The sequence below is a fragment of the Rattus norvegicus genome, chromosome X (genome assembly GCF_036323735.1).
Source record: "Rattus norvegicus strain BN/NHsdMcwi chromosome X, GRCr8, whole genome shotgun sequence".
In the NCBI taxonomy this organism is placed as follows: domain Eukaryota; kingdom Metazoa; phylum Chordata; class Mammalia; order Rodentia; family Muridae; genus Rattus; species Rattus norvegicus.
Window position 1 is genome coordinate 71,715,848 of NC_086039.1, and position 14,170 is coordinate 71,730,017.

The window sequence follows — 14,170 nt, forward strand, 5'->3', positions numbered from 1 at the left end:
CCACAGCTAGTTCCTGCTTGGTCACCCCAACCTTGACCCCTAGCTGTCTGCTGTATCCTACTGTCTGCCACCAACTCCAAGGGAAACTGAGACCTTAGAAGTGGCCCAGCAGCCCACCTTGTTCTGGCTTCTTCTTGAAGAGCTATAACCCTCTGGCAGTTCCGGCTGGGCCAGGGCCCCTCTTCCCCCAGATCTTCTCAGATAGTGCCCTGTATGCAGACTGACATTACAGAAGACCTGAGTCTTCCATTCCCAGCACCCACAACTGTCTAATACCAGTTTTAGACAAGCTGATGCCTCTTCTCCCTCCAGTGGCACTATCCACATATGGTATGTAGTATACAAGCGTCCATACACATAAAATAAGTAAATAAAATGATAATAAAACAAAATTTAAAAATAGTAAAAAAATGTAAAAAAAAGGAAAGTTAGTATTTTAGGGGAAAATGACAGAAAGAAGACAGTAGTAGGTGCCACAAATCCTTATTTTTTTGAAGAATAGTAGGTTATAAATTATAAATAAATAGAAAGTTTCTGGTTATTCCATTATCTTCTTTGGATATATTTATATGTTATGACAGACAAATGAGCAAAAATTAATGTCTTAGAAATAGGAAAATGGTGTGGGAAGATTTAACTGAAAAGGGTGAAGGATAGCAAAGGGATAAATAATACCATGGCGGGGGCAGGGCAGACAGACAGATAGACAGACAGGGAGACCATAGTATTAATGTAGGCTACTTCCATCTTCTTTGGTTGCCTCACGGAACTTGAAGGTAGATCTAATAGCTGAAGACACCATATCTTTAGATACAGAATTTGAAGGCATTAAGCCAGAACTGATCAGAAAGCTTCCTACCTGATGATTAGAATTCTAATGACCAAAAGTGGTAAGCGGGGTGCCAAGAGAGAAAAGCAATCAATAGTCTTGGCCAGTTATGAAACCTATGGACCACAATATGGCAAGATATCCCCAAGGCCCCAGCAGTTGTACTTATAGAGGCAACCAGCAGTTGTCTGATTGGACTACTCAATAGGAGGCAACTCGTGTCTGATACTGGAAACCTGGCCAATTACCCTTGGCCGTTAGGGTCATAAAACTTAGAAGAGAACCTACTATTGCTACTTTCCTAACCAGTATTAATTCCTAACTGAATTCTAAGTAACCATCCTTATACACACAGGTACATATAGCTCTCACCTCTCATCAAAGAAGCTTCTTTTTGCAGCAGACAGAAAACCACAAGTGGTTAAAATGCAGAGAACAAATGACTTTGGGGTATCAACCCTTATCAACACATCTACAATACCCCTATACCTAAGACTCAGAGAATATAATGGTGGAGCAAGTGGAAAGATTTTTAATAACTAGGGGACCAGGACATGTGCTGAAATGTATTGTACTTTCTATATATGATAGGGAAGCTGCATTCATGAAATATAAAAAAAAGCGTGGTCACCTAAGTAAGACCTCCACAATGACACAACCAATAGACATGGCAACATGAATGTGGAAAATCTCAGGGGACTCTGGACAAAGATCTATAGGCAATTAATGGCTGATGAGACAGGGAGAACCAGTATTCTCCAGGAATGAGCCCTCTAACAGGTTATCCAATCCCAAGTGGTCAATCCTAAATATACATATAAGCAACGCGAGAGGCACCTGGCAGCCTCTGTACGTGAAATGGAGTAAGACATGAAAATAACATAAATGCAGCACACATGCATGGAATTCTCAAAATAGATTAAATTTAAAAACTGATAATAAGCATTGCTTGCTTGTCTGTCCATGTGCCTGCTGTGATTTTTGACTAGTAGAAATCTTTTTACTTATTTTCCATATGTTGTGAAATAAGATGAACTCACCCACCGTTTTCCTTAATAATACTGAATCCTTCCTTTTTATCCTATTTCATTTCTTGTTGGACAGGAAAGGTACTGGACAAAGATTACTTTGAAGCATTATGCCCATTATTGCTAGATCCAAGCTCATGTCAGTTAACAACTATCAAACAGCCATGGCCACAGAAAACAAAACAAAAAATAGAGCTGTAGAAAATAAATGGCCACATAAACAGGTAAGAATCTTCATCAGAAATGCCAGCTAAGTTCCAAACTAGATTCTCCAAGAATGTGGGGCTCTCATATCAAAACAATCATGCTAGGTGTGAAGAAAAACATTTGTAATCCCAGAGCCCAGGAAACAGACACAGAAGGATCACTGCAAGCTCAAGGCCAGCTTGGTCTATGTGGCAAGTTCAAGACCAGCTACTGCTATATAGCAAGACCTTGTCTTTTAAAACTAACATAGAGTGTTGAAAATAGGGTTTTCAGAAAGGACTAGGTAATATCCTTCTATGTAGGCTCAAAATGCTTCCTCCCAGGAAACTGGATATAAAATTGTACCTCATTAAGAGCTATCTTATAAGATTTTGATCTAAAGAACATTTAGGAAGCTTCTTACTAAAAAGTAAAAAACAGTAACAAAAAACCCCACTACAACAACAAACAAAAAAACATGGTCAAAGTACCCCAAATGATCACTTAATTCAATGAATGAATGAATGAATGAATGAATGAATGAAATGTTATGATGCTTAGGAAGGTTGGCATTTAATCCATCACCAGTAATCACTACGCCTAACTGCATTGTTTAGTCACCAGGCAAGACACCAATGACGGGAGTTTTGAAAGGGAAAGATGCACAACTTGATTCCTGAACAGCACCAAGTGCAATGCCCAAGTAGGGAGCTACGGGCAGCAGAATAGATAGTTGCCAGGGAGCAAGAGATTTTTGTCAAGTAATGGCCATACCCCTATGCCAAAGAGCTAGAGGAAAAGCTGTAATATCAAAGTATAAAAGGATGAAGAAATTATTTGAATTTAGTGAGTTCATTGCCAATCTGATTATAATGGTGACTATGGTAAACAAATAAACAAAAGGTGGGATAGCTTTCAAGTCTTCCCTTACCTCCGCCATCAAGTTTCCTAAAATATATAGGGACTGACCCCACATGTGAGGCAATTTTCCCATAGGGACTCGATCCACGGTGTGAGGATTTTGATATTCTTCATCAACCTAAACGACGAGATAGAGAGATCAAATAAGAGGCAATGCTAGAAAGCGTAAGACACCAGATAACAAAATACTGCAGTCTAGATTGTGATTTATAGTTTATAGGCAATGGATTGAAAAGCTAAGTAGGACAGTGCTCAAGCTATAATATGTGAGTGAATCACCGAAGAATCTTATGAAAATGCAGATGGAATAGGGGTGGATGAAACCTATTCATAATAAATCCTCAAGGGACACTTGAGGCTGATAGCAGCTCATTCTCCAAATCCCACCAGAATGTAAAGCTGCAGCTCTACCATGTCTAATTCTCCTTCACAAACAACGACAGCACCTGCTTCACTTTCCTAAGTCTGATTTACACCGGCCATCTCAGATCCCTGGCTTCAGAGGATAACAAGCTGACAGGACTGGGTCACCTACTGATCTCCTCATTCTCAGAAATGATACCTGCTTTCATTTCCATCTCTTTGTATAAGAGCACCATAATTGAGACTGCTTTAACAATTTATTACTGACGGAATAAAATCGTATTTCTGTTATCCTACTCTGAGAACCCAAACTTTAGAATATTAAAGTCATAAGGTACAAAGTCATAAACACTGAGACTCAGATAAGTCAGTATCATAGAAACACATAGAAATCCTTTCCTGTCAACCGTCCAGCACTATCCAACTCACCCTGTCAGGAGGAACACTGTACAGCTCTGGAAGTAGTGGGACTCCATTTTTGCCCTTGATGAGGACTGCATCAAGAGCCTCTCTATATTCTTGAACCTACAGAAAAAAGAAAAGAAGAAAACCAAAATTTTAGAAACGTTATGTGGGAATCATAGCAGAAGGATACAGCCAAAGAAAAGGCTCTATCACAACAGAGCTTGTTTAACCAGGTAAAATGGACAGGAAAGAGGGAACAGTACTGTGTCGACCTGACACACACTAGAATCACCTTGAGAGGAGGGAGCCTCAGTGGAAAAGTGCCTCCCTAAGATTAGGCTTACAGGCAAGCCTGTCTGTAAAGCATTTTCTTAGTGAGTGATTGACAGGGGAAAGCCCACCCCATTGCAGCCAGTGTGATCCCTAGGCTGTTGGTCCTGGGTAAAGGGCTTTTTAAGGAGCTCAAGCATGGCAACCAAGACACTGGCAGGTCTTGCCTTCCTCTTTCCCTCTTGCTAAACTGTTAGATTACTTTTCTTTCTGTTTTGTTTTGTTTTGTTTTGAGTTCCTTCTTTTTATTAACTCATACACAACTACTTGTCTTCTGGTTTGTTGAAGCAGTAAGTCAGATAACACTTGCCACAGTAATGCCTGTCAAAGTGCCTACCCATGAAAACTCCAGCACCATATTCCTCAGAAGGGCATTCCTGACGAAGTCGGCTGATTTTGCCATTTTCATCCACCTTATAGTATTTCAGCACAGCCAACTTGACCTTCTTCCTCTTATGCTTGTTTTTCTTTGGGGTGGTGTAAGACTTTTTCTTCCTTTTCTTAGCGCCACTACGAAGTCTCAGCACCAGATGGAGCATGGACTCCTTTTGAATGTTGTAGTCAGACAAAGTACGGCCATCTTCCAGCTGCTCACCAGCAAAGATCAACCTCTGCTCATCAGGAGGAATTCCTTCCTCATCCTGGATCTTGGCCTTTACATTTTCTATAGTGTCTGAGGGTTCAGCCTCGAGCGTGAGGGTCTTCCCTGTAAGGGTCTTCACAAAAATCTGCATCGCGGCGGCTGCTCCACCCACAATGGCGGATCAGAAAGCTAGATTACTTTTCTAAAGCTAGCCCCCAACAAACATTCCCTTACTTAGCCACTGACTCATTCTTGTGACTGATCACCAAAGTACAAGTATCAAAATGACAAGTCCAGCAATCAAATTTTATTATTTGGCTATACTGGCTAACATGGCCAATCAGGGTACACCAACTCAGCCTAACACAGACTTCCCCTATTCTCTCTTTATAAACCACTCCTGCAGAAACACTGCTCCTTTTTGCCAAAAATTTGGTGTCTAGGTGTGTTTTGTCCTGACTCCAAGCCCCCTTACACTGGTTCTATAAGAAAACAGGCTGAGCAAGCCATGATGAGCAAGCCAGTAAGCAGTACTCCTCTATGGCCTCTGCATCAGCTCCTGCCTCCATGTTCCTAATTTATACACTGTGGTTCAGGATATGGAAACAAATCAACCCTTTCCTCCCCAAGTTGCATTTGATCATGGTCCTTTGTCATAGCAATATCACCCTAACTAAGGCAGGTACTCATTGAATGTAGCATGGAAATTTTGTATAGTTTAATACATTTAATTCGATTTTCATCTTAGTTGGTATGTGTAATTGAAGTCCTTTAACACGAGGATTATGTTCAAAGAGGTTCTGAACTTGTAGTTCACTAGTAAGAACTTTGTTTACTAATGATTTTTCTAAATTAAAATTTTAATGATACATTTTAATTTTTTATATGCATTGGTGATTTGCTTGCATGTATGTCTGTGTAGGGGTGTCAGAGCTCCGTAACTGGAGTTACAGTCAATTGTGAGCTGCCATGCAGTTGCTGGAAATTGAACCTGGGTCCTCTGGAAGAGCAGCCAGTGCTCTTAACCTTTGAGCCATCTCTCCAACATTCTGGCTTTTGTTTGTAGACATATAGTGTTTTAAAGAAGCTATCAACTTGAGAGTACGTGGACGAGGCTTGAGAGACAAGCTGGGAGGGGTTTGAGGAAGGGAAGGATGAGGGAGAGTGGTGTAATTCTATTTCAATTAAAAATACTTTTAAATGTTGCTTTTTGTTTTTTGTTTATTTTTGTTTTATTTTCAAAACAGGGCCACACTATGTATCACTGATTGTCCTGGAACTCATGCTTTAGACCAGGCTGGCCTCAGACTCACAGAGATCCATTTGCTTCTGCCTCCCATGTGCTAGAATTAAAGGCATGTGCCACTATGCATGGCAAAAATTATTTTTAAAACACCTATGTGTTTTTGTGTGAATATATGAACATGTATGTTGGTACCCTCGGAGGCCAGAGATGTCAGATCCCTGAAGCTTGAATTGTAACTCCTGTAAGTATTGTGAACTGCATGACAAAGAGTGCTCAGAATCAAACTTGAGTCATCTGGAAAAGCATTGTGTGCTCTTAATCATTGAGCTATCTCACCAGTCCTTAACTTGGCTCTTATTTTATTTCTTTCTAAGCTTTATTTTTATTTATGCATGTACACAACTGTGTGTGTGTGCATGTATGTGCACACATGCAGGTGTGTGCGTGCACATGTGTGTCAGAAGAAGACCTAGCATCCCCTGGAACTGGAGATGCCACTGGTTATGAGCTCTTTGATGTGGGTGCTGGGACCTGAACGTTGATCTTCTGCAAGAGCAACAAATGTTTATAACTACTGAGAAATCCTCCAGACCATTGACTAAGAGTTTACAACTACATTTTTATGAATTGCTTTTGTTAATTAGTATATAAAATAAAGGATTTTATTATGACATTTTTTTTTCGGAGCTGGGGACCGAACCCAGGGCCTTGCGCTTCCTAGGTAAGCGCTCTACCACTGAGCTAAATCCCCAGCCCCTTATTATGACATTTAACATGTGCATTTTATTATACTTTTCTTATACACACTTTCCCATTACCCTGTCATCTCTCCTCTCTAGATTTGGCTGCTGTTATGGTCAGGTTTATGTTATTTACTTAACATTTGCTGAAACATAATAATAATTAAATTATAAAAAGGGGAAGGGTCAGGATACAGCTCAGAGTGTCTAGCATATACATATATAAGGCCTTGGTCTCATAGGAAATAAAACAAAAACAAATACATACACAAAACCAAAACCAAAACCCTATAATTTATGGCAGAAAACACAGTACATACTTCTTCAACACAATAGCTTCATCCCAGCTGCTTCATGGTATAAATAGGATGTTGATGAAGTCACAAACTTGTTCAAATGTGTTTAATAGATTGGGGTACAGTTTGAGTATTGTGGAGGGGTTCCTGGAGGCTTCAAGACAGGCAGAAAAAAAGATCAGGGTGAGGTAAGAATGAAACTAGGATCAGCCCAATTTTGGTAACCAGGATTTGGGCCAGGATTTCTTGAGTCTGACCCAGATAATTTACTTTAGCTGTACTTAAATACTGCCCAATTTTGGAAGAAAAATCAAGTAACAATTATCTCAGCCCCTTGAGTACAACAAGGCTTAAGAAATGTTCACACTGAAGTTCTTTGCAAAGGCCATATGGCTTTATCTGTAAGACAGCTTCTTCTTGACTTCAGAAACAATGCTTAGGATAAGGGTCTAAGGAGAGTAATGGAAAGAAACATAATACAACATAGAAGTCACTGAGGTTGTTATAAATTACAAGTGACACTCTCACAACAACAAGTTTCATGGCCTAGAAGTAATGTTCAAGGTTTTAGGAGTCTGGGATAAACAAACATAATATTCTGGGTGATATGGGAGGAGCCTGGCTCAACAGGTAGCAAAGGATTACCAGGTTGTAAACTACATTTTCCCCCAGCACTCCAGGAGAACAGCCAAATATCTTCTCCATTAGGAGACACCAGCTGTGTGCTTAACTTTTCCTGGCTTCTCCTGTGTGCTTATCTTTTGAACCAACTGCATCAGAGGGGCAGCCTGAGGTTACAAGATTACTACTATTACCTTTCCCAGTAGCCGCACAAGGTCTTTGATATCAAAATGCCCAGCACTTCAATTGAAGTAAATTTAGTCATTTGAAAAGAAATTGTAACCAAGTCCTTGAAAGTCTCAGAGCTCAAAATGTCCTGTGTGTTAACTCCAAAAAATAGAGTACTTTGTCCCAGAGACACTAATGAGCCCTTTCTGGGAGGAATGGTTTCTCAGTAAGAAAGCTGAGGCTTCCCAGGGTTTGTAGATGCTGTGGTAAGGGGTGCCATTGAACAAATGACTGCAGGGAAAGGAAGAATATACTGTATAATGTTTTGCTATCAGGAATCGACTTTGAGGCCCTTTCTCAAGGCTCAGCAGCAGGTAAAGTATGATAGGGTAAAAGGTAGATTATTGAATCTACTATTCTCAAGTATTTTAATTGGCACGGATTATTGTATTATTGGTAGAAATTTGAGCTTATTTTGTTCAGTTCTTGCTTAATGTACTGTATATATGCAATTCATTTTAAAATGTAACATAAAGTTCTGGTCTTATAAAAGCTACTATTGAAAACTATTTAGGATAATTAGAAATGCAAGTTAGGAAGTAGTCACTTATAAATAATCTTACTTTGTTGTTTTGTTAGGTACTATTTTAGCTAACTACAGAAGTAAGCTTTATTTAGTTTTGTATATGTTTTCAAAGTTAAATAGTTAATAAATAGCTGGAAACAAAAGATGTTTGGCTATTAAGATATACTGGAACAGATAGGTGGTCTGCAAACACATTAAAGAACATCGCATTTAAGTTGGTTTACTAATAAAAGGCTTTTCTCACATCTGTTCCTGGCAGCACCCCCAACATACTTCAAAGAAGATGTTGGGCACCAAAGAACCTCTACAGTTTTGGAAGCTGCTTGCTCAAGTAAACTTTTATCTCTCTCAGGTCTCTGATGGGGTTGAAGACATATAGGTATATTCTTCCAGCCTTTCTTATTAAAAGATTAAAGACATAAATGCTTAAGTTGTTTAGAATCTAAGGAAATCCTTTAGGGTTTAAAAAGTGTTTATAGTTGTATAAAAGAAAATTATGAAAGTGATTTAGATACAAAAGTTTGGACTTACCAGGATAGGATAGATAGTGGAGTACTTTCTCCAAGATTGACAAATATATATGGACTGGACATTGTAAACACAATTCTTACTTGATAGTTCTTATAACTGTAAATAGTTTTTTGATGTTATAAAAAACAAAGGCCTTTTTGGACTACAAGGGGAAAATGTAGTAAGAGTTTGGGTTTCTTTAAAAATCTGGTTATACTACGTGAACATGTTTTTGTTGTAATCCCAGGTGTGGGAGAAGCAGCTGCTTCACAGGTGGTCATGATTTGCCTCATGCACTAGCAGCCGCATGGTTTTGCCAGCTGCAGATAGTTTACATTTGGAATTCTGGGAACTCTTCAGAGGATATAAATGCCAGTGCTCTGAGATGAACTGGGACACACTGAAGTAGCTGCTGCTTGTCAAATTTTTGTGACCAAGGAGACCAGAACAAGTTGGAGATATCCTGACTACAAAGATTGGATTTACCCTAATGAATTTAATGCCCCTAATCAGCAGGAAGTAGTCTAAAGAGATAAATGTTTCCTTTCTCCTCTAACCTTTTTCTCCTGTCAGGAGCCATCTAAGATAGGATAAGGCTAGCAGGTGAGTTTCCTGAAGGTAGCCCACATTTTTGCATGGACTATGATGGGAGACCTGTAAGAATGGGTCAGCAGGATCTTTGGAAACTTCATCCCAGGATTGCTTCTTGCTACTGATATGCCTTTACTGTCACTGTTACATATCCTAAGGATTCTTGGGCATCAGTCCACCCTATTGAACAGATTTCCTGCAGATCAACATAAAAATAAACTTTCATGAATTAATGCTGCTTAGATGAATTAGTGCTTTTATAGAATTCCTGATTTGATTCAAATAATTTTAGGGGGAAAGGTCTAGGAGATGATTTTAATTGCTTTGCCAAAAAGATAATAAAGTTAGAATCGAGAATAGAATATGCCCACTCATAAAATAGTAAGTAAAGGCTGCATAATAAAGGATACAATGAGCTTTCACAACTACACTAAAAAGAGAAAAAGGCGTGGGACAGATTTGTAATCAAGGAAACACATTCATTCTAGTCAGATCCAAAGATGAAGTCACAGGTGTGCACTATGATAAAGTGAGACTATGTGAAACTGTTGCTTTGAACTTATAATGAGCTTATAGAATGAAACACTGCTTTGTACTGACTATCAACATCTTTCTGTAACTCCCCTTTTGTGTAACATTTTATCTATGTGGTAATTTTCTACAGAACTTTGTCTAAGAAAGTATAAAAAGTCCAGAGTGAAGAACTAAGATGGTAGATGGCGGGCTATGCCCCATCCATTCAAATGTATATGTATATGTCTGTTCACCTACATGTGTGTATTTACATATATGTGTAGGTATATGTGTATGTATGTAAGTATGCATGAACACTTTTGAAGCTGATGAGATATGTGGTTGGGGCCTGACCAGAATGGGTATGTCTATGAGTTCATGTGTGTCTGTGCAAATTGCCTATGTAAAAGATTTTTTTCTTCTATTTTCTTCCTGGTTCATGAAGAATTAAATGAGCCCAAGCCTCTTGCCTGGACAGAGAAAGGTCCTTAAGCAATAGAGATAGAGTAAGAAACCAGCACTTAGCACAAAACAGTGAGAAAGAGCTAAGTTTCCAGAGGCCAACAGGTTCTGCCCTTCCCCACTAGAACAGTAAGAGAGAATTACAAGGCCACATAGATCATTGTTCTTTGGCCTTTGTCCAACTGTGTTCATCTCAGCTCGTTCCCCAGCTGGAGCAGGCCTCTGACACTCTCCTACCTAGATTGGGAGTTTGGAAGGGTGCTTATTATGCAACTTTTTTCCTAAAACATATTCTGTTGAACTATACTGTCTAAAATTACACAGACATGCACACACCTAAGAAGGTCAATGAACTACAGGAGTCCACATATGTTGTTGCAGCGTTCCATCCAACTGTATAAGACCTTTCTTTAAATACATCTTAACTTATAAGCTATGAGCCTCTGATAGATGCCCTGGTTGCAAACTGTGTACCTTGCTCTCTAACTGACCCCTTTCCTCTTGGCACATTCTAATGTTTTTCTCTCTACTTTTGGTTTTCCCCATCTGATTTCCATATTTTATTTTATTTTATTTTATTTTATTTTATTTTATTTTATTTTATTTTATTTTATTTTATTTTATTTCTCTTCTGTTTTCTTCCTCTTACATACAGGCAGAGGTGCCAGGCAGGTAGTAGGAAGAAGGTCAAACATTTCTACAAGCAAAATTCAAGTCTTCTTCATAGTAAATCTATCAGGCTTATCGTTATACTTATGTATTTGAATAAACAATTTAATTATTGAGAAAAGATCCTACTATATAGTCTCAGTTCTCCTAAAACTGGCTATAGCAGGCTGGCCTTAAACTCAAAGAGACCCATACACTTCTTTCTAGTTCTGGGATTAAAGGTGTGTACCACTACACACAGCATGCAAACATTTTTTTAACAATTTTTGTTTACATTTTTTCTGCCTTGATTTTTTATTGGATATTTTTCTATTTACAATTCAAATGTTATTCCCTTTCCCAGTTTCCTAGACATAAGCCCCCATCCCATCCCCTTCCCCTTCTTCTATAAGGGTGTTCCCCTCCCCATCCATCCCCCTTACCACACCCCCCAACATTCCCCTACACTGGGGGTCCAACCTTGGCAGGACCAAAGGCTTCCCCTTCCAGCGGTGCCCCAACAAGGTTATTCTCTGCTACCTATGCAGGTGGGAGTCATGGGTCAGTCCATGTATAGTCTTTGGGTAGTGGTTTAGTCCCTGGAAGCTCTGGTTGGTTGGCATTGTTGTTCTTATGGGGTTGCAAGCTCCTTCAGCTCTTTCAATCGTTTCTCTAATTCCTCCAACAGGGTCCTGTAATCAGTTCAGTGGTTTGCTGCTAGCATTGGCCTCTGTATTTGACATGCTCTGGCTGTGCCTCTCAGGAGACAGCTATATCAGGCTCTTGTCAGCATGCACTTCTTACCTTCATCCATCTTATCTAGTTTTGGTGGCTGCATATATATGGGCCACATGTGGGGCAGGCTCTGAATGGCCATTCCTTCAGTCTCTGCTCCAAATGTTGCTTCCATATCACCTCCTATGAATATTTTTGTTCCCCCTTTTAAGGAGTGAAGCATCTGCATTTCAGTCATCCTTTTTCTTGAGCTTCATGTGGTCTGTGAGTTGTATCTTGGGTAATTCAAGCTTTTGGGCTAATATCCACTTAGTGATATTAAGATGCAGTGAGTGCATACCATGTGTGTTTTTCTGTGATTGGGTTACCTCACTCAGGATGATATTTTATAGTTCCCTCCATTTGCCTATGAATTTCATAAAGTCATTGTTTTTGATAGCTGAGTAATATTCCATTGTGTAGATGTACCACATTTTCTGTATCCATTCCTCTGTTGAAGGGCATCAGGGTTCTTTCCAGCTTCTGGCTATTATAAATAAGGCTGCTATGAACATAGTGGAGCATGTGTCTTTTTTATATGTTGGGGCATCTTTTGGGTATATGCCCAAGAGAGGTATAGCTGGATCCTCAGGTAGTTCAATGTCCAATTTTCTGAGGAGCCTCCAGACTGATTTCCAGAATGGTTGTACCAGTTGGCAATCCCACCAACAATGGAGGAGTGTTCCTCTTTCTCCACATCCTTGCCAGCATCTGCTGTTACCTGAGATTTTTATCTTAATCATTCTGACTGGTGTGAGGTGGAATCTCAAGGTTGTTTTGATTTGCATTTCCCTGATGACTAAGGATGCTAAACATTTCTTTAGGTGTTGTCAGCCATTCGGCACTCCTTAGCTGTGAATTCTTTGTTTAGCTCTGTACCCCATTTTTAATAGGGTTATTTGGCTTTTTGGAGTCTAACTTCTTGAGTTCTTTGTATATTTTAGATATTAGCCTTCTATCAGATGTAGGACTGGTAAAGATCTTTTCCCAATCTGTTGGTTGCCCTTGTGTCCTAATGACAGTGTCCTTTGCCTTACAGAAAGAAGCTTTACAGTTTTATGAGGTCCCATTTGTTGATTCTTGATCTTAGAGCATAAGCCATTATTGTTTTGTTCAAGAAATTTTCCCCAGTGCTCATGTGTTCAAGACTCTTCCCCACTTTTCTTCTATTAGTTTGAGTGTATCTGGTTTGATGTGGAGGTCCTTGATCAACTTGGACTTAAGCTTTGTATAGGGTGACAAAAATGGATCAATTTGCATTCTTCTACATGCTGACCTCCAGTTGAACCAGCACCATTTGCTGAAAATGCTATCTTTTTTCATTGGATGGTTTTAACCCCTTTGTTAAAGATCAAGTGACCATAGGTGTGTGGGTTCATTTCTGGGTCTTAAATTCTGTTCCACTGATCTACCTGCCTGTCTCTGTACCAATACCATGCAGTTTTTATCACAATTGCTCTGTAATACTGCTTGAGTTCAGGGATATTGATTCCCCCAGAAGTTCTTTTATTATTGAGTATAGTTTTCGCTATCCTGGTTTTTTTTTTGTTGTTGTTATTCCAAATGGATTTGCTCTTTGAAGAATTGAGTTGGAATTTTGATGGGGATTGTATTGAATCTGCAGATTGCTTTTGGCAAAATGGCCATCTTTACTATATTAATCCTGCTAATCCATGAGCACGGGAGGTCTTTCCATCTTCTGAGATCTTCTTTAATTTCTTTCTTCAGAGACTTGAAGTTCTTGTCATACAGATCTTTCACTTGCTTGGTTACAGTCACACCGAGATATATTATTTTGGGACTATTGTGAAGGGTGTCATTTCCCTAATTTCTTTCACAGCCTGTTTATCCTTTGAGTAGAGGAAGGCTACTGATTTGAGTAAATTTTATACCCAGCCACTTTGCTGAACGTGTTTATCAGGCTTAGTAGTTCTCTGGTGGAACTCTTGGGGTCACTTAAGTATACTATCATATCATTTGCAAATAGTGATATTTTGACTTCTTCCTTTCCAGTTTGTATCCCTTTGACCTCCTTTTGTTATCTGATTGCTCTGGCTAGGACTTCGAGTACTATATTGAATAAGTAGGGAGAGAGTGGGCAGCCTTGTCTAGTCCCTGATTTTAGTGGGATTGCTTCAAGTTTCTCTCCATTTAGTTTAATGTTGGCTACTAGTTTGCTGCATATGGTTTTTACTATGTTTAGGTATTGGCCTTGCATTCCTGATCTTTCCAGGTCTTTGTATGCAAACATTTTAGTACTGTGCTCCTTATCCCATTTTCCCATTTTGTAGTTTTGTAATTTCTTGGATATGCATTGCATGGTGATTTTTTTAAAGGGATGATATCTCATATTAGAACTGACTGTAATTT

The 14,170-nt window shown here is 39.2% G+C and overlaps 1 protein-coding gene and 1 pseudogene across 5 annotated transcripts in view; both read right to left on the minus strand.

The window, feature by feature from the left end:
* Positions 1-14,170, minus strand: part of Phka1 (phosphorylase kinase regulatory subunit alpha 1) — a 138,765-nt gene that overhangs the window by 76,147 nt on the left and 48,448 nt on the right. For all 5 annotated transcript variants that reach the window (XM_006257102.5, XM_063280283.1, XM_063280285.1 and 2 more), the window contains exons 11-12: positions 3,757-3,852; positions 2,975-3,082 (exon numbers count right to left, since the gene is read on the minus strand). In XM_006257102.5, coding sequence (XP_006257164.1) covers positions 2,975-3,082; positions 3,757-3,852 — 204 coding nt within the window. The remainder of the gene's footprint in view (positions 1-2,974; positions 3,083-3,756; positions 3,853-14,170) is intronic.
* On the minus strand, positions 4,296-4,839 carry Rps27a-ps3 (ribosomal protein S27a, pseudogene 3; annotated as a pseudogene).